Genomic DNA, 23,524 nt, shown 5'->3' with positions numbered 1-23,524 from the left:
TACATTTTCTTTGAACTCTCCTGCTTTGACATTGTGACTGCAGCTAGTGACAGCTGGTGTGATACACTGGGCAAACCCATCTGTGCCCATCTTGAATGACGAGGCCCTGTGTGCCAGCTTGGAGAGTTTGGATTTAGTACAGCCTCCTTCCCAATCTGTGCACTACTCAAGGAAAAACTTTGCTGATGTTTCCTGTGGCAGAGGAGCTGAGCTCATTGTCTCCTCACTTTGGAAAGAACACCTGCTTTCCCAGTAGGCATGCAGCAATTAACTGCATCTATCATTGTTCTGAGAATATTCATCACAACAAGGAATTTTGTATCAACTGGAAACATTCCCCTGAATGAACCTATAACAATTCTGTGAGCACAGCCAGAGGTGGTTCTGAAGTCATGGCTGAAAGTCCTTTTGGTCAGCAAAATATCTTATTGATCACAGAACTTTAACTAGCAATTGATTTGTCATCCAGAGATCCACCATTGCAGTGAAGGGACTGCCAAATTTCTGACATTTTTTTTAGAAAAGTCAGAAACTGCTGCAGGAATTCAGAAATACAGACAGAAATCTAGAGATAGTACATCAGTAAGGAGGGGGTGGTGAGGAAGGTTTGTCTGTATGTTTGTTTTGGGCTCTCTCACCTAATCCTAGAGACCCTAAGCAGATTTATTTTTCTTTACCTATCCTTTCAGTCCACCATCATATTTGAGCATTTTAATCTACGAGTTATCACCTTTAATTCCTGGGAATTTATGTCAGCTTCCTTTTCCTTGGGATTATAATTGTGCTCATTAAATTGAGATCCCTGTATGAGAATGGGAGGCAGCCATTCATTTTTTTACCCAGATGCAGTTGCTGCACCCTTTCCCCATGGTGTTTGATTCAATGGGAGGTCATCAGATAATTTTATGCTGTAACCTAATAGTTGATTTCATTGTGTTATCTTAGCATCAGACCTGAGAGGCCTGGAGAAGTATACATCAGGTTGAGCAAAGTGTAGATGAGTCTAACATATTGGTACAATCAAGATGACAGCACTGATCTTTCACTGTATCACCAGGAAGAGATAGGACACTATCAAAGTGATGTTAGCAAAATGCAAACATAAGAAATGGCAGTAGATGTTGACTATTTGCTCCTTCATTCAATAATATGAATGCTTGGGTCCTCTTTACTTGACTTCCTTAAGGCCTAAAACATTTTCAATCTCTGACATAACCTCAGTGGCTGAGTCCTTATAGCCCTTTTCAATAGAGAATTCTAAAGATTTATTGCCTCTTGTGTCCTGAAGACCAACCTCTTATTTTGAGATTAATTTTATTGTTTTAATCATTGTGCAAGTTATTGCTACTTTGGCCTTTTCAAACACAAGGATTCTTAAATGTCTTAGTGAGATTGTCTCTCATTCTTAAACTTGGGAGAGCATAGGTATATCTGCTTAATCTGTCAAAGTAAGCTCTCACATCCGAGGAATAATTCTGGTGAATCTTATTTCCTCTCTCACCACCCCCCCCACGACCCTTTTTGCAATGGCATCCTTTGGTAGGGAAAACTGATTTGTGCACAGTATTCCAGGTGTGTTCTCACGTAAACCCAAAATGATTGTGGTAAAATGTCATTATTCTTGTACTCAAATCCTTTTTCTTTGCTTGTCTTCCCACTTGTTGATGTGCTGCATGATAACTTTCAGTGATTTGTGTTCGGTGACAACAAGGACGCGAACGATTTTCAATCTCCTATCACTGGGAAAATATATCCTCTTTTACTACTGTATTTTCTATCTGCGTAGATGACCACACATTTTTTTACAGTGTATTCTACCTGGCATGCCATTGCCCATTTACTAAGCTTGTCCAAAGCTCCCTGAAGCCTTTATGCCTTTTTGGATATATTATACTGTACATAATCCCTTCATCCAGTTCATTAAATGAACAAGAATGCTTAATGAAGCTATATATATATATATACATACAAGATTACTCAAATATTACTGAAATATTAAATACATGACAGTAGGGCACTGAAAATCTATGCCAACTAACTGGACAATGTGTTCAAGTATTCTTCAATCTCTCACTGGTGCAGTTTGATGCTACCACATACCTCAAAAGGGCATCAACCATACTGGTGACCAAGAAGAGCAGGGTGAGCTGCCTCAATGACTATCATCTAGTTGCACTCATTTTTCTGTTATGAAGGGCTTTGAGAGATTGATCATGGCTAGAATTAACTCCTGCTTAGTGTCAAGTGCCATCAAGCCTTCAGTAATAATCAATAAGCTTCAAAATCTGGTCTTCTAAGTACCACTCCAGTTGACCCTTGACTTCCTCTTTGGGAGACCACAGTCAGTGTGGATCAGAAATGACATCTCCTCCTTGGTGGCAGTCAACACAGGCACACACAAAGGATGCTCTGTTCTCTCTCCATCAGTGCAGCTGGATGCAGCACAAACGCCATCTATAAATTCGACACACCAGTGGCTAGATTTCATTAGGAGTTTCTGGAGTTTTGTTATGTCACCAAAGACTAGCAAATTTCTATAGAGGTACCATGGAGGGCGTTCTAAGTGTCTGGTCTGGAGAAGCCACTGCACAGGATCTGAAAAGGCTGCAGAGGGTTGTAAGTTCATCCAGCTCCATCATGGGCACTCGCCTCCTCAGCATCAAAAACATTTTTAAAAGGCGATACCTCAAAAGGCAGAATCCATCGTTCAGGATCCCACCACCTCTTCTTATTACCTACCATCAGGGAGGAGGTACAGGAGCCTGAAGAGACACAATCAACATTTTAGAAACAGTTTCTTCTGCTCTGCTATCAGATTTCTGAATGGTCCATGAACTCAACCTCACTATTTTGCTCTCATTTTGCACTACTCATACATACAGTGTGTGTGTATATATATATATATATCTATATCTCACTGTGTCGCCACCCACAGCTCCAATCTGCTAAATAAATTTGCTGACGACACTACACTGATTGGCCTAATCTCAAATAATAATGAAACAGCCTACAGAGAAGAAGTCATCACCCTGACACGGTGGTGCCAAGAAAACAACCTCTCCCTCAATGTCGCAAAAAAAAGGAGCTGGTTGTGGACTACAGGAGGAAGGAGGCAGGCATCAATGGATCTGGGGTTGAGAGGGTGAATAGCTTTAAGTTCCTCAGCATAAGCATCACCGAGGATCTCACGTGGTCTGTACATACCGGCTATATGGTGAAAAAGGCTCACCAATACCTCTTTCACCTCAGACAGTTGAAGAAGTTTGGTATGGGCCCCCAAATCTTAAGAGCTTTCTACAGGGGCACAACTGAGAGCATCCTGACTGGCTGCATCACTGCCTGGTTTGGGAACTGTACTTCCTTCAATTGCAGGACTCTGCAGAGAGTGTTGCAACAGCCCAGTGCATCTGTAGTTGTGAACTTCCCATGATTCAAGACATTTACAAAGACAGGTGTGAAGAAAGGCCCAAAGGATCATTGGAGACCTGAGTCATCCCAACCACAAAGTGTTCCAGTTGCTACCGTCTGGGAAACAATACCGTAGCATAAAAGCCAGGACTAACAGGCTCTGGGACAGCTTCTTCCACCAGGCCATCAGACTGCTTAATTCATGCTGACACAACTGTATTTCTATGTTATATTGTTGTACATACTGCAAGTCTGTGTCTTTGCTGTTTCTTTGCTCACGCTTGAATACTCGGTGGCAGGTGCCGAAGCTTTTTTGTGCTGGTGGGGGAGGGGGGATTGTTGCTTGCTGCCACTTATGCACGGGACTGGGGGGACTTTGGGGTTCTAACATTTAACTGTTGTTCATTCTTTGGAGCACTTCTCTGTTTTTTGTGGATGGTTGTGAAGAAAAAGCATTTCAGGATGTATATTGGACACATTTGGCTAACATTAAATGTACCTTTGAAACATTATTTATTATAAATCACTGTAAATTGCACATTGCACATTTAGGTGGAAATGTAACATAAAGATTTTTACTCCTCATATATGTGAAAGATGTAAGTAATAAAGTCAATTAAATTCAATTAATTAGACCGCCGATGAAGTGGGATTCCTGCTCAGTTGGGACAACGCTTAAAGAACAGAAACTATTAAAAAATTAACAGGGATTCTGTTTGTTTATTTGGGGACCTCTGCCACTTAGCTGTGGCAGCAGACTGTTAACAAACAGGTTTTTACTAGCACTCAATGCCTGAACTTACATGGCTGCTAGACACTATACTTCCAGTAAATAGTTTTTAAATAGTGTCAATTGTGTGTGTTTGTGTTCAAAAATCAGTGATTTCCTTTTGTCACTGCTTATTGTTGGCAAGAAATAAGCAGTAGTCATAGTCATAGTCATACTTCATTGATCCCGGGGGAAATTGGTTTTCGTTACAGTTGCACCATAAATAATAAATAGTAATAAAACCATAAATAGTAATATGTAAATTATGCCACGAAATAAGTCCAGGACCAGCCTATTGGCTCAGGGTGTCTGACCCTCCAAGGGAGGAGTTGTAAAGTTTGATGGCTACAGGCAGGAATGACTTCCTATGACGCTCTGTGTTGCATCTCGGTGGAAGTAAAACATTCCAGAAAAAGTTTTGCTCACTGCAGTTTCAAGCATTCAGACTTGGAGATTTCAGAAACTGCCGGGTGTGAAAATGAAATGACTTTACTACTTCATCAAGTTAGGAACCAAGAAGCATTTGAAGGCATCAATAATAACCTTCACAGATGTAAGAGAAACTTCAGATGCTGGAGATCTAGAGCAATACACACAATGTGCTGGAGGAGCTCAGCAGATCAGGCAGTGTCTATGGATGGGAATAAGCAGTGGACCTTTAAAGCTGAGACCATTTGTCAGGACTGGAAAGGGCAGGGGAATGAAGTCAGAATAAGTAAGTAGGGGGAGGGGAGGAAGAAGTACAAGGTAGCAGGTGATAGGTGAAATCAGGAGGGGGGAGGGGATGAAGTAAGAGCTGTGAAGTCGATTAGTGAAAGAAATAAAGGACTGGAGGAGGGGGAATCTGATAGGAGAGGACAGAAGACCATTGAAGAAAGGGAAGGGAGAGGAGCACCAGAGGGAGCTGATGGACAGTAAGAAGAGAAGGTGTGAGAGGGAACCAAAAATGAAGAGTGGTGAAGGGGGGTGGTGGTGGTAATTATCAGAAGTTTGAGAAATCAATGTCCATGCCATCAGGTTGGAGGCCACCCAGACGGAATATAAGGCGTTGCTCCTTCAACATGAGTGTGTCCTGAATGTTACAAAGAAAATTAAGATTTGGAGGATGCAGTCATTGATAGCATTGCATGAAGGCAGTCCATTATCTGCACTAGGTGTCTGTGTACTGATTTTGTTCATTTACAGTCAATTAAAAGTACGCAGCAGCATTCACCAGATTAATTCTTCTGTTGATTACTATTAGGAACTAATACACAGTTTTAAAGTACTATTGTAGTAGTGATAGTGTTCTAATTTGTTCTGTATATCATTTAAATGCATAATTTATTACTCAGTTAAACTATTTGAAAAGGTATATAAAGGGTCCTAAAGAAGGATTTTGGCACATTGGCCTTCAAAAATCAAAGTATTGAGTACAGGAGATGGGATGTTATGTTGAAGTTGTACAAGACATTGGTGAGGCCTAATTTGGAATATTGTGTGCAGTTTTGGTCACCTACCTACAGGAAAGATGTAAACAAGGTTGAAAGAGTACAAAGAAAATTTACAAGGATGTTGCTGGGTCTGGAAGACCTGGGTTATAAGGAAAGATTGAATAGTTTGGGATGTAGAAGATCAAGAGGAGATTTGAAAGAAGTATACAAAATTATGGTAAATTATGGTACAGGGTAAATGCAAGCAGCTTTTTTCACTGAGCTTGGATGGAACTACAACTAGAGTGTAAGTGGTGTGTGTGAGCTCGATTTCAACGCTTAAGAGAAGTTTAGATAGGTACATGGATTGTAGGGACGTGGAATGCTCTGGTCCTGGTGCAGGTCGATGGGATTAGGCAGGCTGAAGGACATGTTTCTGTGCTGCAGTCTTCTATGACTATTTCCATGATATCCTCTCCACCTGCAGTCTATCTTGACATTTCAACATTTGGTGTGACAGTCAGAGGTTCATTTTCGTGAACTTCCTCTGATTTCACTCCAATTTCAGCACATCCTTTCTTAAATAAGGGGCCCAAAACTGTTCACAATATTCCAAGTGATGCCTCACTAGTGCCTTATACAACCTCAGAATTACACCCTTGCTTTTACATTCTAGTCCTCTTAAAATGAACGCTGACAATGCATTTGCCTTTCTACCACTGACTCAGGGTAATTTGACCTCTAGAGAATCCTGCATAAGGACTTCCACGTCCCTTTGCTCCTTAGATTTTGAATGTTTTCCCGTTTAGAAAATAGTCTATGCTTTTATTCCTTCTACGGAAGTGCATGACCATATACTTTCCCACACTGTATTCCATATGTCACCTCTTTGCCCATTTTCCTAAGCTGTCTAGGTCCTTCTTTAGTCTCTCTGCTTCCTCAGCACTACCAGCCCACCACTATCTTCATATCATCTGCAAACTTGGCTACAAAACCATCAATTTCATCATCCGAATTGTTGCCAAACAAATGTAAAAAGAAGTGGTCCCAACACATAACCCTGTGGAACACCATTAGTCACTGGCAACCATTCCAAACTTACTGCCTGTTTTGCCACTGGTGTTTAGGGCAGCAATGAAGATCCTCCACCTCTGGTGGTGTTCAGTGCTTCCTTCATCTGTCAGTAGCTTCCTCTCAGTTTTCACTACTGTCAGCCTTGGAAGTCCCAGGTGGAAAATTACGGCTACCGTTGCACCTAGATGTAGAAGGTTTCGTCATTGCAGTTACCGTAACAATTTTGTTTTACCAGTAAGGATTGTTAGGCTGAGCTGAACCCCGAGTTTGGAGGATCGGTGGACCACTCTTAATCTGTCCTCTACCCTTTGACCTGTTAGGCATGGGTGAACCTACCAAGAGCCAAAGCATAAAGCCTGGACTCTACCCAACATAACTCTTCAGGTCATTGAGGCACACAAGCCTCTAAACCATGACTAGGTTGTGGTCCTCCTGGATAAGCCAATACAAAAAGGCTTGCTTTCTTCTCATTCTTTGCCTTCTGCCACTCAGCCAATGCTCTATCCATTCTGGTATCTTTTCGGTAATACCATGGGCTCTTAATGTGTTTCGCAGCCTTATGTGCAGTGCATGTCAAAAGCTTTCTGAAAATTAAAATTTACTAATTCTCCTTTGTCTTTCTTCAAAGAATTCCAACAGATTTGTCAGACAAAATTTTCCTTGAAGGATGATGAGAGTCATTGATCGTGTGGATAGCCAGAGGCTTTTTCCCTGGGTTGAAATGGCTAACATGAGGAGGCATAGTTTTAAGGTGCTTGGTAGTAGGTACCAGGGGGATGTCAGGGGTAAGTTTTTCACACAGAGAGTGGTGGGTGCATGGAATGCACTGTCAGTGACGGTGGCAGAGACAGATACAAAAGGGTCTTTTAAGGGACTCTTAGGTAGGTACATGGAGCTTAGAAAAATAGTGGGCTAGGCGGTAGGGAAATTCTAAGCAGTTTCTAGAGTAGGTTACATGATCAGCACAACATTGTGGGCCGAAGGACCTGTAATGTGCTGTAGATTTCCATGTTTCTATGAAGGACATTGTACTGGCTTTGGCCTATTTTGTCATGGGCCTTCAAGTACTCTGAAACCACATCCTTAACAATCAACTCTAACATCTTCCCAACCACTGAGATCAGGCTAACTGGTCTATAACTTCCTTTCTTATGTCTCCCTCCTTTCTTGAAGAGTGGAGTGACATTTTTAATTTTCCAGTCCTCTGGAATCATTCCAGAATCTATTGATTATTGAAATATTATTAATAAGGCCTCCGCAATCTCTTCAGCTATTTTATTTAGAATCCTGCGATGTAGTCCATCAGGTTAAAGGTGAGTTATCTACCTTTAGACCTTTCAGTTTCCCAAGCACCACCTTCCTCATAATAGCAACTGCACTCACTTCTGCCCCTTGACACTCTCGAAATTCGGACATGTTACTAGTGTCTTCCACTGTGAAGACTGATGAACAATGCTTATTTAGTTCATCTGCTGTTTCCTTGTCCTCTTTTACTATCTCTCCAGCATAATTTTCCAGCAGTCCATTATCTATTCTCACCTTTCTTTTACTCTTAATATGTCTGAAAAACTTCTGGTTTTCATCAGTCTGATGAACCAGCATGGCTAATTTCACTCAGCTCAACACTGAACTGCTTTGACAACCTTGCTTTACACTTATATTCTCACTATTGATTGATTGATGGTTATGAATCATTTATTTTTGTATTTGCACTGTTTATCATCTTTTTCACATTGGTTTGTCAGTCTTTGTGTGCAGAATTCATTGATTCTATTGTATTTCTTTGTTCTTTACAAATGCCCGCAAGAAAACGAATTTTGAGGCAGTATATGGTATCATGTATTTACCTTGATGAATTTAGTTTGAACTTTGAACTCTTAGAAATGGAGTGTCAGTCAGCATGTGTGTATTTACTGCTACTTGACGATTGCTATCTGATCATTTGGAAATCCTAATGGTTCAGCTTCTGACTCACCAGATGGTTATTATTTCTACACACCGGAGCTCTAGTTGCTACATTCCCCATTCCTTCACTAGGTCTCATGCTGCTATAGTCCATACTTAGTCTCCAGGTCCCCAGTGACTTGTTAGCATGTTCTGTCCATTCCCTGTGGCCCTGGTTTTCACTACCTCTGTCCTCTGTCCATGGCCCCAGTTTCCACTCTCTGGCTACAGTATGTAGAAAACTTGGCCAGCTTGGATGGTTGACGTAATGGGTTTGTTTCCATGCTGTATAGCATAGACTCTCAAAGTTTCCCACACCACTTCCAGAACCTAATTTGAGTTTATGTTTATCAGGCATGTGAGAACTGCTCCCAAATTTCTACACCTTTCAACTCCCCTCACTTAAACCAATCTAAGAATTTGTGCACCCAGTTCAGGCAACTCTACCTGGATTATTTCAGTGCAGAGACAAGGAGTAGAGAAGTGTGCTGATGAGACAATTTTTGCATAATTATTAAAGGAATAATGCCTGGGCAAATTAAATTCCTGCTGAGATGGACTTAAAAATATGTCAGGTCAGGACTTCTCAGTTTTGGTTGTTTAGTCTGTTTAATTTCATTGCTTTATAGAAGTCGAGCAGTAAATCTGATATTCTGAGTGAGGCAGAAGAGCAAAAGGTGGAAGAAATAACAAACCGAGAGTTCATCAAGGGTAAGTCTTCCACTTGAAAATAATTTACCATATTTACCAACAATTAATGTCTGTTCCAAGTGAAATATTCTCAGCATTCCTGTGTAATCTTCACTCTAACTAATGATTTTCTCCCTCTGATTCCTATTCTAGCTCTTAAAGATAGCGGAGTGAAGGAATATGGGGAGAAGGCAGGAAAAGGGTACTGATTGTGGATGATCAACCATGATCACAGTGAATGGTGGTGCTGGCTCAAAGGGCTGAATGGCCTACTCCTGCACCTATTTTCTATTGTTCTATTATTCTCTTCTCTGATCTGTTTCCTCCACTGTGAATTCATGAGTTGACTGTGTGTAATCCCTTAAATGGCCTGTGATTTCTGTGTGAAATTTGTGCACTCCCTCAGATTTAAATTGTGCCTTCTCCACTCTGTTTTCTAAGGACACCATATGGATTGAGTATTCTCTGATTGGATTTGTAAAATCACTCTGGCTTCGGGTAAAATCCCTGCTATCATTTCTGATATCCTGACTCTGATTTCTGTGATTTCTGTTCAGATTTATGTATTATCAACTAAATGAAAACCAAAAAACAAGTCTGAAGAAGCAAGAAATCTGAAATAAATTAATAAAAGTATTTTAGAAGTTTTGTTTAAAAGTGAGGTAACAAGAGTTCAAGTTCACATGTTCCTGTCAGAGTGAAGGGCAAGGCCGGCAGGAGTAGGGACACCATATACTACCTTGAGATTCATTTTCTTGCGGGCATTTGTAGATAACAAGGAAATACAATAGAATCAATGAAAGCTTCACACAAAGACTGACAAACCAATGTGAAAAAGATGATGAACAGTGCAAATACAAAAATAAATGATCCCTAATAATCAATCAATAAACAAATAAGTAAATAGTGAGAATATGAGTGTAGAGTAATAGGTTGTCGAATCAGTTCAGTGTTGAGCTGAGTGAAGTTAGCCATGCTGGTGGAGAATATGGAGGTTCTGGTCAAGAAAAAGGGCAGCATGGTTCAGGTACAGGCAACTGGGATTAAGTGAATTCTTGGAAGAGTATAGGGGATGCAGGACTACATTCAGGAAGGAAATCAGAAGAACAAAAACGGGCATGTGATAACGTTTGCAGAGAAGTTTAAGGGGAATCCAAAGAAATCTCATATTAGGGGGAGAAAAATAGAATAACTGGAGTGAAATTAGGCCCCTCGAAGACCAAAGTGAACATCCTTGTGTGGAACTGCAGGCACTGGACGATGTCCTTAATGAGTATTTCTGCTCCGTTTTTATATTGTAGAAAATACTGAAAAATACTGGAACTTGTTATAGTTAATGTGCAGATCTTGGGGATAGTCTACTGCTCAAGAGGTATTGGGTATCTTAAGACTTATGAAACTAGAAATATCTCCAGGGCCTAACTAGGTATATCCAAGAACACTGTTGAAGCTAGAGAAGAAATTGTTGGAGCTCTGGTGGAGATATAGGCCTCATCATTAGCAACAGGACTGGATAGACCATAAGACTATTAGACAGAGGAGCAGAAGTAGGGCACTCGCCCTATCAAGTCTGCTCTGTCATTCCATCATGGCTGATTTATTATCCCTCGCCTGCCATCTCACCATAAACTTCGACATAGAAACATAGAAAATAGGTGCAGGAGTAGGCCATTCAGCCCTTCGAGCCTGCACCGCCATTCAGTATGATCATGGCTGATCATCCAACTCAGAACCCTGTACCAGCCTTCCCTCCATAACCCCTGATTCCTTTAGCCACAAGGGCCATATCTAACTCCCTTTTAAATATAGCCAATGAACTGGCCTGAACTGTTTCCTGTGGCAGAGAATTCCACAGATTCACCACTCTCTGTGTGAAGAAGTTTTTCCTAATCTTGGTCCTAAAAGGCTTCCCCTTTATCCTCAAACTGTGACCCCTCGTTCTGGACTTCCCCAACATCGGGAACAATCTTCCTGCGTCTAGCCTGTCCAATCCCTTTAGGATTTTATACGTTTCAATCAGATCTCCCCTCAATTTTCTAAATTCCAACGAGTATAAGCCTAGCTCATCCAGTCTTCCATCATATGAAAGTCCTGCCATCCCAGGAATCAATATGGTGAACCTTCTTTGTACTCCCTCTATGGCAAGGATGTATTTCCTCAGATTAGGGGACCAAAACTGCACACAATACTCCAGGTGTGGTCTCACCAAAGCCTTGTACAACTGCAGTAGTACCTCCCTGCTCCTGTACTCGAATCCTCTTGCTATAAATGCCAGCATACCATTCGCCTTTTTCACCGCCTGCTGTACCACTTTCAATGACTGGTGTATAATGACACCCAGGTCTCGTTGCACCTCCCCTCTTCCAAATCGGCCACCATTCAGATAATAATCTGTTTTCCTGTTTTTGCCACCAAAGTGGATAACTTCACATTTATCCACATTAAATTGCATCTGCCACGAATTTGCCCACTCACCTAACCTATCCAAGTCACCCTGCATCCTCTTAGCATGCTCCTCACAGCTAACACTGCCGCCCAGCTTCGTGTCATCCGCAAACTTGGAAATGCTGCATTTAATTCCCTCATCTAAGTCATTAATATATATTGTAAACAACTGGGGTCCCAGCACTGAGCCTTGCGGTACCCCACTAGTCACTGCCTGCCATTCTGAAAAGGTCCCGTTTATTCCCACTCTTTGCTTCCTGTTTGCCAACCAATTCTCTATCCACATCAATACCTTACCCCCAATACCGTGTGCTTTAAGTTTGCACACTAATCTCCTCTGTGGGACCTTGTCAAAAGCCTTTTGAAAATCCAAATATACCACATCCACTCGTTCTCCCCTATCCACTCTACTAGTTACATCCTCAAACAATTCTATGAGATTCGTCAGACATGATTTTCCTTTCACAAATCTATGCTGACTTTGTCCGATGATTTCACCGCTTTCCAAATGTGCTGTTATCACATCTTTGATAACTGACTCTAGCAGTTTCCCCACCACCGATGTTAGGCTAACTGGTCTATAATTCCCTGGTTTCTCTCTCCCTCCTTTTTTAAAAAGTGAGGTTACAGTAGCCACCCTCCAATCCTCAGGAACTAGTCCAGAATCTAAAGAGTTTTGAAAAATTATCACTAATGCATCCACTATTTCTTGGGCTACTTCTTTAAGCACTCTGGGATGCATCTGGCCCTGGGGATTTATCTGCCTTTAATCCCTTCAATTTACCTAACACCACTTCCCTACTAACATGTATTTCCCTCAGTTCCTCCATCTCACTGGACCCTCTGTCCCCTACTATTTCCAGAAGATTATTTATGTCCTCCTTAGTGAAGACAGAACCAAAGTAATTATTCAATTGGTCTGCCATGTCCTTGCTCCCCATAATCAGTTCACCTATTTCTGTCTGTAGGGGACCTACATTTGTCTTAACCAATCTTTTTCTTTTCACATATCTATAAAAGCTTTTACAGTCAGTTTTTATGTTCCCTGCCAGTTTTCTCTCATAATCTTTTTTCCCCTTCCTGATTAAGCCCTTTGTCCTCCTCTGCTGAGCTCTGAATTTCTCCCAGTCCTCAGGTGAGCCACTTTTTCTGGCTAATTTGTATGCTTCTTCTTTGGAATTGATACTATCCCTAATTTCCCTTGTCAGCCACGGGTGCACTACCTTCCTTGATTTATTCTTTTGCCAAACTGGGATGAACAATTGTTGTAGTTCATCCATGCGATCTTTAAATGCTTGCCATTGCATATCCACCGTCAACCCTTTAAGTGTCATTTGCCAGTCTATCTTAGCTAATTCACGTCTCATACCTTCAAAGTTACCCTTCTTTAAGTTCAGAACCTTTGTTTCTGAATTAACTATGTCACTTTCCATCTTAACGAAGAATTCCACCATATTATGGTCACTCTTACCCAAGGGGCCTCTCACAACAAGATTGCTAATTAACCCTTCCTCATTGCTCAATACCCAGTCTAGAATAGCCTGCTGTCTAGTTGGTTCCTCGACATGTTGGTTCAAAAAACCATCCCACATACTTTCCAAGAAATCCTCTTCCTCAGCACCCTTACCAATTTGGTTCACCCAATCTACATGTAGATTGAAGTCACCCGTTATAACTGCTGTTCCTTTATTGCACACATTTCTAATTTCCTGTTTAATACCATCCCCAACCTCACTACTACTGTTAGGTGGCCTGTACACAACTCCCACCAGCGTTTTCTGCCCCGTAGTGTTATGTAGCTCTACCCATATCGATTCCACATCCTCCCGGCTTATGTCCTTCCTTTCTCTTGCGTTAATCTCCTCTCTAACCAGCAACGCCACCCCACCTCCTTTTCTTTCATGTCTATCCCTCCTGAATATTGAATATCCCTGAATGTTGAGCTCCCATCCTTGGTCACCCTGGAGCCATGTCTCTGTGATCCCAACTATATCATATTCATTAATAACAATCTGCACTTTTAATTCATCCACTTTGTTACGAATGCTCCTTGCATTGACACACAAAGCCTTCAGGCGCGCTTTTACAACTCTCCTAGCCCTTATACAATTATGTTGAAAAGTGGCCCTTTTTAATGCTTGCCCTGGATTTGTCGGCCTGCCACTTTTACTTTTCACCTTACTACTTTTTGCTTGTACCCTCATTTTACACTCCTCTGTCTCTCTGCACTGGTTCCCATCCCCCTGTTGTGAACTAACCTCCTCTCGCCTAGCCTCTTTAATTTGATTCCCACCCCCCAACCATTCCCACCTGACATCCTGATTACTCGATAGCCTATCAACCCTTGGCTTTAAATGTACTGAATGACTTGGCCTTCACAGTTGTCAGTGGTAATGAATGCCATAGATGCACCACCCTCTGGCTAAAGAAATTCCTCCTCATCTCTGTTCTAGATGAAAGTCCCTCTATTCTGAGGCTGTGCCCTCTGGTCCTAGACTCACCCACTATAGGAAATATCCTTTCCACATCTAGTCTGTCTTGGCCTTTCAATATTCCATAGATTTCAATGATATTATGCTTATTCTTTTAAACTCCAGTGTGTACAGACCCTACACCATCAAATGCTATTCATATGTTAATTCTTTCATTCCTACAGTCCCCAGGAACCTCCTCTGGACCCTCTCCAATGCCAGCATATCTTTCTTAGATAAGGTGCCCAACACAGCTCACAATACTTCGTGTGGCCTGATCAATTCCTTATGCCAAAGGGGAAGAAGTATTCTAAAGGCAAGATGATGCACAAGAGAAGTCAGAGCAGACATAAAAGCCAAAATGAGGGCATATAATAGAGCAAAAATTAGATTAGGAAGCTTTTAAAAACCAACAGGAGGCAACGAAAAATGCCATAAACAAGGATAAAGTGGAATATAAATGTAGGCCAGCCAATAATATTAAAGAGGATACCAAAAGTTTCCTCAGATATGTTAAGTCTAAAAGAGAGTTGGTATCAGACTGCTAGAAAATGGTGCTGGCGAGGTAGTAATGGGGGACAAGGAAATGGTGGCTGAACTGAATAAGTATTTTGCATCTGTCTTCAAAGTGGAAGACACTAGAAGGATGCCTGAGGTTCAAGAGTGTCAGGGGGCAGAAGTGTGTAAAGTTGCCATTACTAGGGAGAAGGTTCTTGGGAAACTGAATGGTCTGAAGGTAGATAAGTCGTCTGGACCAGACAGTATACACCCCAGTGTTCTGAAAGAGATTGTGGATAGCTGGCTGGTGGTGTAGTAGCATCAGCAGTGGACATTGAGGCGAGTGGTTCTGGGTTCGAATCCGGACGGCTCTTTGCACACTTTCCATCCGTGCTGGGTTGAGTGTCGAACTAGTGACTCGGCCTCGTTAAAACGGACAAAATGCTAAAGAAACAGCAAGATTGCCACCCAAAGCACAACAAGGCATGGAGAAGAATAACAGCAACAAGATTGTGGAAGCATTAGTAATGATCTTTCTAGAATCACTAGGTTCTGGAATGGTTTCGGAAAACTGGAAAATTGCAAATGTCACTCCACTCTTCAAGAGGGAGAGAGCCAGAAAAATGGAAATTATAGGCCACTTAGTCTGACCTCAGTGGTTGGGAAGATGTTGGAGTCCATTGTTAAGACTGTGGCCTTAATCCATTCAATCCTTCCTTATAACTCAGGTCCTCCAGTCCTAGTAACAACCTTGTAAATTTACTCTGTACTTTTTCGACCTTATTTACACCTTTCCTGTAAGTAAGTGGGCCAGCACAACGCAATGAGTCAGAGTGTAGGAATTCTGGAAGCTGGCACAGTTGGGTGTGTATCTTAACAGACATATAATACGTCTGTTAAGATACACGGGATTAATAAAGTATATCTATCTATCTAAAAGAAGCAGACCCAACACAGACCCCTGTGCAACACCACTAGTCACCAGCAGCTAACCAGAAAAGGCTCCCTTTATTCCCAATCTTTGTCTCCTGCCAATCAGCCAATCCTTTATCCATGCCAGTATCTTTCCTGTAACACCATGGGTTCTTAGTTCGTTAAGCAGCCTCATGTTGGGCACCTTGTCAAAGACCTTCTGAAAATTCAAGTACACAACATCCACCAATTCTCGTTTGTCTATCCTGCTTGAATTCCAACATAATTCTTGAAGAGTGGAGTAACATTTAAGTTTTCCAGTCTTCTGGAACGATTCCAGAATCTAGTGATTATTGAAAGATTTATTTTGTATTTATTTATTGAGATGCAGTGCAGGAGAGGCCCTTTCAGCCACGCCGCCCAGCAATCTTAGCCTAATCACTGGACAATCAATCTACAATGACCAGTGGACCTACTAACCAATACACCTTTAGACTGGGAGGAAAGCAGAGTACCCGGAGGAAACTCACATAGTCACAGGGAGAACACACAAACTCCTTACAGGCAGCGGCAGGAGTTGTTCCAGGCAGAGCCAGCAATAGACTGATTTTGCAGATGAGGATTGGCGATCATGTGGAGGACAATCGGATTCTACATCATTGACTCACCACTCATACCCCTAATCCCTGAGCATCCTTGTTTGTCCCAGCATAGCCCTTCTGTGAATTGGAAGGAAGGGAGAATTATCGCTTGGTCCAGTTGTTGTATGTTTGACCACAGACTCACCCAAGACCAATGAATAACAAAGGGGAGACTTCAGTGCAAGGTAACCTGAAGCCTTCTGGAGACCTAGTCCTGCCCTCAAAGACAAACAGGTTGGTCCCGGCCAATGGGACTGTGTGAATCCTGACCCTGTCTAGTCGGGGAGTGCAGGAATTAGAGAGAGGGAATCTCTAGTGCAGGTGTAGAGCAAGGAAGTGCCAAGCAGTCGGGGACTCTTGCATCTAAGACTAAGCGATCCAGCAGCCATGTTCTGACTAAAAGTAAGACTCCTAAGTGCAGACCCTTGGAGCCTGTTCCTGGGGTACAAGGACTATCTGTAGCACCTTGTTGCAGGATATGGACATGGATTTGGACTCTTATATGGCCTCTGGTTCAATGAAGGAGTCTAGTGAACCTAGGGAGGAGACTCTGAGGTCTTTGGACTCACTCCTGCCACCCTAAGATGCCTCAGGAGTTGTCCTTGAAGGAATGTTCTGAGGAACTTCCAACACCCAGATCAAAGTTCTTTCCATTTACAAGGACTTGGAAGATGGCTTCCGCAAGGGAAAAGCCTTGACTCTTCCACCGCACTGACCCTATGACTATGCCATAGACCTACTGCCTTGTCCTCCACGGGGTCAACTATAGGTGCTCTCAGGCCCAGAGAGAAGCGCATTTGAAGAATATACAAATGAGGCTCCTGACATGGGATTCATTCGGGCCTCCACCTCACCAGCTTCTTCCTCTTCGTACAAAAAAAAGATGGGCCGTGCATTGATGATAGAGAGTTAAACCGCATAACAGCCAAGAACATTACCCACTTCCGCTCATGAATACGGCTTTCAAGATTCTCCATGGGGCAAAAGTATTCACGAAGCCAGACCTGCGGAGTGAGCAGAAAACCACATTCAATACACTGACAGGGCCCTGTGACTACCTGGTTATGCCCTTTAGTCTTGCGAACGCTCCAGCAGTTTTTCAGGCCTTTAAAAATGACGTGCTCTGGGATATTCTCCAAAAGTATGCCTTTGTCTACTGAGATGATATCCGAATCTTGAAGTCCATGGAGAAACACCATGTCAGTGACATTTTAAAGAGGCTTCTTGATCATGGACTTCATGTCAAGCTGGAGAAATACAAATTTCACATGACCACCATTTAATTTTTGTTTTTCATCATCTCCTATGGCAATCTCAAGACGGACCCCACTAAGACCCAGGCAGTCAGAGATTGGCCACCACCATCCAACGTGAAACAGGTCCAACAGTTGTTGGGATTTGACAACTTCTACCAGAAGTTCATCAGGACAGCTCCGCTGATAGCTCTGACCAAGAAACCGGCAAGCTTTTTTGTCTGGACTAGCAAAGTGGAGGCTGCTTTTGCAGAGCTCAAGCAGTGGTTCACATCAGCTCCCATCTTGTTTTCACCTAACCCGGACTTTACCTTCATCGTGGAGGCAGATGCACCTCAGATATCAGAGTGGGTGCAGTGTTGTCTCATCGGTCACCTTCGGAGAGTAAACTGCACCCATGTGCGTTTTTCTCTAGCAGCAGTGAGAAACTATGACATCGGGATTTGGGAGCTACTCACGGTTAAGTTGGCTTTGGAAGAATGGTGTCACTGGCTTGAGGGGGACAAGAACCCATTTATTATTTGGACAAACAACAAGAACTTGGTTTATGTTCAGTAGCCCAAGAGACTGAATTCCCCGCAGGCCAGATGGTCTCTCTTCAACCACCTTAAGTTGTCCTGACCTATTGACCAAGGTTAAAAAACCAGAAGCCTGATGCCCTGTCCCATCAGTTCAACAAACCCGAACAAGAGGAGCAACCTACCATCATATTGCCCCAGGCCAAGGTGGTAGTGCCAGTTTGTTGGGGAATCATGCTCTTGTTTGCAAGGCCACAAAAGCTTGGTTTGCAGGTGAAGCAGGCTATTAAGAAAGCAAATGGAAGGATTGAACTTGAGAGCAGGGAGGTTATGCTGCAGCTGTACAGGGCAATGGTGAGCCTGCACCTGCAGTTCTGCTCTCCTTATTTGAAGAAGGATATACTGGCTTTGGAGATGGTGCAGAGGAAGTTCACCAGGTTGATTCCAGAGATGAGGGGGTTAGACTATGAGGAGAGATTGATTCGCCTGGGACTGTACTCACTGGAATTCAGAAGAATGAGAGGAGATCTTATAGAAACATATAAAATTATGAAAGGGATAGATAAAATAGAAGTATAGAAGTAGGAATGCAAACACGAGGAATTCTGCATTTGCTGGAAATTCAAGCAACACACATCAAAGTTGCTGGTGAGCGCAGCAGGCCAGGCAGCATCTCTAGGAAGAGGTACAGTCGACGTTTCGGGCCGAGACCCTTCGTCAGGACTAACTGAAGGAAGAGCTAGTAAGAGATTTGAAAGTGGGAGGGGGAGGGGGAGGGGGGAGATCCAAAATGATAGGAGAAGACAGGAGGGGGAGGGTGGAGCCAAGAGCTGGACAGGTGATTGGCAAAAGGGATACAAGAGGATCATGGGACAGGAGGCCCAGAGAGAAGGAAAAGGGGGAGGGGGGGAAACCCAGAGGATGGGCAAGGGGATAGTCAGAGGGACAGAGGGAGAAAAAGGAGAGAGAGAGAAAGAATGTGTGTATATAAATAAATAACAGATGGGGTATACGAGGGGGAGGTGGGGAATCAGCAGAAGTTAGAGAAGTCAATGTTCATGCCATCAGGTTGGAGGCTACCCAAATGGAATATAAGGTGTCGTTCCTCCAACCTGAGTGTGGCTTCATCTTTTCAGTAGAGGAGGCCGTGGTTAGACATATCAGAATGGGAATGGAATATGGAATTAAAATGTGTGGCCACTGGGAGATCCTGCTTTCTCTGGAGGACAGATCGTATGTGTTCAGCAAAACGATCTCCCAGTCTGTGTCGGGTTTCGCCAATATATAGAAGGCCACATCGGGGGCACCAGACGCAGTATATCACCCCAGCCCAATCACAGGTGAAGTGTCGCCTCACCTGGAAGGACTGTCTGGGGCCCTGAATGGGTAAGGGAGGAAGTGTAAGGGCATGTGTAACACTTGTTCCGCTTACAAGCATAAGTGCCAGGAGTGAGATCAGTGGAGAGGGATGGGGGGATGAATGGACAAGGGAGTCGCGTAGGGAGCGATCCCTGTGGAAAGCGGGGGGGGGGGGAGGGAAAGATGTGCTTAGTGGTGGGATCCCGTTGGAGGTGGCGGAAGTTACGGAGAATAATATGTTGGACCCAGAGGCTAGCGGGGTTGTAGGTGAGGACCAGGGGAACCCTATTCCGAGTGGGGTGGCGGGAGGATGGAGTGAGAGCAGATGTGCGTGAAATGGGGGAGATGCATTTGAGAACAGAGTTGATGGTAGAGGAAGGGAAGCCCCTTTCTTTAAAAAAGGAGAACATCTCCCTCGTCCTGGAATGAAAAGCCTCATCCTGAGAGCAGATGCGGCGGAGACGGAGGAATTGCGAGAAGGGGATAGCATTTTTGGAAGAGACAGGGTGAGAAGAGGAATAGTCCAGATAGCTGTGAGAGTCAGTAGGCTTATAGTAGACATCAGTAGATAAGCTGTCTCCAGAGATAGAGACAGAAAGATCTAGAAAGGGGAGGGAGGTGTCGGAAATGGATCAGGTAAACTTGAGGGCAGGGTGAATGTTGGAGGCAAAGTTATTGAAGTCAACAAGCTTAGCATGCGTGCAGGAAGCAGCGCCAATGCAGTCGTCGATGTAGCAAAGGAAAAGTGGGGGACAGATACCAGGATAGGTTTGGAACATAGATTGTTCCACAAAGCCAACAAAAAGGCAGGCATAGCTAGGACCCATATGGGTGCCCATAGCTACACCTTTAGTTTGGAGGAAGTGGGAGGAGCCAAAGGAGAAATTATTAAAAGTAAGGAGTAATTCCACTAGACAGAGCAGAGTGGTGGTAGAGGGGAACTGATTAGGTCTGGAATCCAAAAAGAAGCGGACAGCTTTGAGACCTTCTTGATGGGGGATGGAAGGGGAAGTTTCCCCACTTGTTCAATCCCTTCCTACCTATGTTCATGACACTTCTCACGCTCTTAAACCTTTCGATGATTTTAAGTTCCCTGGCCCCCACCGCTTTATTTTCACCATGGATGTCCAGTCCCTATATACTTCCATCCAAAAATGCCATCCCCTTCTCGCAATTCCTCTATCTCCACCGCATCTGCTCTCAGGATGAGGCTTTTCATTCCAGGACGAGGGAGATGTCCTTTTTTAAAGAAAGGGGCTTCCCTTCCTCTACCATCAACTCTGCTCTCAAACGCATCTCCCCCATTTCACGCACATCTGCTCTCACTCCATCCTCCCGCCACCCCACTCAAAATAAGGTTCCCCTGGTCCTCACCTACCACCCCACCAGCCTCCGGGTCCAACATATTATTCTCCGTAACTTCCGCCACCTCCAACGGGATCCCACCACTAAGCACATATTTCCCTCCCCCCCCCCTCTGCTTTCCACAGGGATCGCTCCCTATGTGACGCCTTTGTCCATTCGTCCCCCCCATCCCTCCCCACTGATCTCCCTCCTGGCACTTATCCTTGTAAGCGGAACAAGTGCTACACATGCCCTTACACTTCCTCCCTTACCACCATTCAGGGCCTCAGACAGTCTTTCCAGGTGAGTCGACACTTCACCTGTGAGTTGGCTGGGGTGACATACTGCATCCGGTGCTCCCGATGTGGCCTTCTATGTATTGGCGAGACCTGACGCAGACTGGGAGATCATTTTGCTGAACACCTACGCTCTGTCCGCCAGAGAAAGCAGGATTTCCCAGTGGCCACACATTTTAATTCCACATCGCATTCCCATTCTGATATGTGTATCCATGGCCTCCTCTACTGTAAAGATGAAGCCACACTCAGGTTGGAGAAACAACAGCTTATATTTCGTCTGGGTAGCCTCCAACCTGATGGCATGAACATTGACTTCTCAAACTTCTGCTAATGCCCCACCTCCCCCTCGTACCCAATCCATTATTTATTTATATACGCACATTCTTTCTCTCACTCTCCTTTTTCTCCCTCTGTCCCTCTGACTATACCCCTTGCCCATCCTCTGGGTTTTTTCACCCCCTCCCCCTTTTCCTTCTCCCTGGGCCTCCCGTCCCATGATCCTCTCATATCCCTTTTGCCAATCACCTGTCCAGCTCTTGGCTCCATCTCTCCCCCTCCTGTCTTCTCCTATCATTTTGGATCTCCCCCTCCCCCTCCCACTTTCAAATCTCTTACTAGCTCTTCTTTCAGTTAGTCCTGACGAAGGGTCTCGTCTCTAAGTGTCGACTGTACCTCTTCCTAGAGATGCTGCCTGGTCTGCTGCGTTCACCAGCAACTTTGATGTATAGAAGTAGGAAAGTTGTTTCCACTGGTAGATGAGACTAGAACTAGGGGACATAGCTTCAAAGTTTGGGGGAGGTGAGGAGATGAGGAGGAACTGCTTTTCCCAGAGAGTGGTGAATCTGTGGAATTCTCTACCCATTGAAGCAGTGGAGGCTACCTTAGTAAATATACTTAAGATAAGTTTGGATAGATTTTTGCATAGTAGTGAATTAAAGATTATGGAAAAATCTGCCTTTTGGTGGAGATGAGTTCATGGCCAGATCAGCCATGGTCTTATTGAATTGCGGAGCAGGCCTGACAGCCCAGGTGGCCTATTCCTGCTTCTATTTCTTATGTTCTTATGTTCTTATGCCAAGCGCAAGGGGAGATTGCTAAAAATGGTCCTCCAGTTTGCTGTTGTCCCAAGTTCCGTCCAGTCCCAGGTACTCCAATGAGCACATTAATCGAGAATGACCACTCACCGAAGGGACTGCAGGACTCTCAAGTTCATTAAGAGAAGGTACTGGTGGCTCAGAATGGCGAAAGAGGTTCAACAATACATGAAAGCATGCGAAGTGTGCATCTGGTGCAAGGAGCCTCATGCCCTCTACCTGTTCCGGGCAGACCATGGGCACAAATTTTCATGGACTTTGTCATGGGTCTTCCACCATCTGAGGGAAGACTGTCATTGTGGTAATTGTTGATCAGTTTTCGAAGGACTGCAAATTCATTGCCTTGGACAAGCTACCATCTGCAGCGGAGATGGCTGAAATTGTCCTGGACCTTCACGATCCACAGATCCCTGGTGGACATTGTCACGGATCATTATCCACAGTTCACATCACATTTATAGAGGGCATTCTGTAAGCTTATTAGGACAACAGCGAGTCCTCTTTCCTCTGTGTTTCACCCGGCAGTCCAATGGCCAGAGAGTGTGTTAACTAAGATCTGGAATGAACCCGAAGATGCCTGGCCTCAGAAAGATCTGATGAGTGGTACAGCCATTTGATGTGGGCAGAGGTCGCCCACAACACCTTACAGAATGTCTCTGTTTGAATGCTAGTTTGGTTATCCTCTGCCACTCTTTCTGGAACGGGAGGCAGAGGATGGGTTTCCTTTGGCTGAAGATCTCATCCAATACTGCAAGCAGAAATGGGACTAGGGCAACAGAGCTTTTGCAGGCCTCTACCTGGAAGGCGGAAACCAAGGCTAATCAAAGGAGAAGACGGGCCTGCTTTACATTTGGGGTAACAGGTGTAGCTATCCACTCAGCGTTTGCCTCTGAGGGTGGAATCTAGAAAGTTGGCTCCCAAGTTCATTGGACACTTTAAAGTCCTCTAGAAAGTACACTCGGTGGCTTACACCCTACTGTTCCCCAAGACCCTGAAGATCAATCCATTTTCTAATCTCGAGATTAACCCTCTGTTCACCAGCCCCTTAGCCTCACCACCATCAGCCCTCAGGTTTATTGATGGGGATCAGGTCTTCACAGTCAGAAGAGTTTTGGACTCATCAGTTGTTCAGCAGTATCTTGTGGACTGAGAAAGAAGGATTTAGACCCAGGGAGAGGTACTGGGTGCCTGAAAAGGACATCTTGGATCCAGTTCTCATCCATGACTACCATCACTGTCTCCTAAGCCGCCATGGCCATCAGGAGTCAGTCGTACATGAGGGGGCGGTCTCAGTTTTGTACCGTCTCAATCCTAGCCTCGGATACTCTAGCTCTTGGGTCCTAACCAGCCTCACCTAGATCTCTTGTTAGAATGTCAATGACTTGGTTAATAG

At 43.8% G+C, this 23,524-nt stretch overlaps 1 protein-coding gene across 7 annotated transcripts in view; it reads left to right on the top strand.

The window, feature by feature from the left end:
- LOC140196509 (solute carrier organic anion transporter family member 2A1-like) overlaps window positions 1-23,524 on the top strand; it is a 407,319-nt gene that overhangs the window by 261,439 nt on the left and 122,356 nt on the right. For all 7 annotated transcript variants that reach the window (XR_011885727.1, XR_011885728.1, XR_011885729.1 and 4 more), the window contains one exon: window positions 9,237-9,318. Coding sequence is in view for 3 of the 7 variants with exons in the window: in XM_072255831.1 (XP_072111932.1) it covers window positions 9,237-9,318 (82 nt within the window). In the remaining 4 variants the exon portion in view is untranslated. The remainder of the gene's footprint in view (window positions 1-9,236; window positions 9,319-23,524) is intronic.

Source organism: Mobula birostris, chromosome 4 (genome assembly GCF_030028105.1).
Source record: "Mobula birostris isolate sMobBir1 chromosome 4, sMobBir1.hap1, whole genome shotgun sequence".
Taxonomy (NCBI): Eukaryota; Metazoa; Chordata; class Chondrichthyes; order Myliobatiformes; family Myliobatidae; genus Mobula; species Mobula birostris.
The sequence above is the reverse complement of the archived record's forward strand: the minus strand, read 5'-3'. Positions and strand labels throughout refer to the sequence as shown.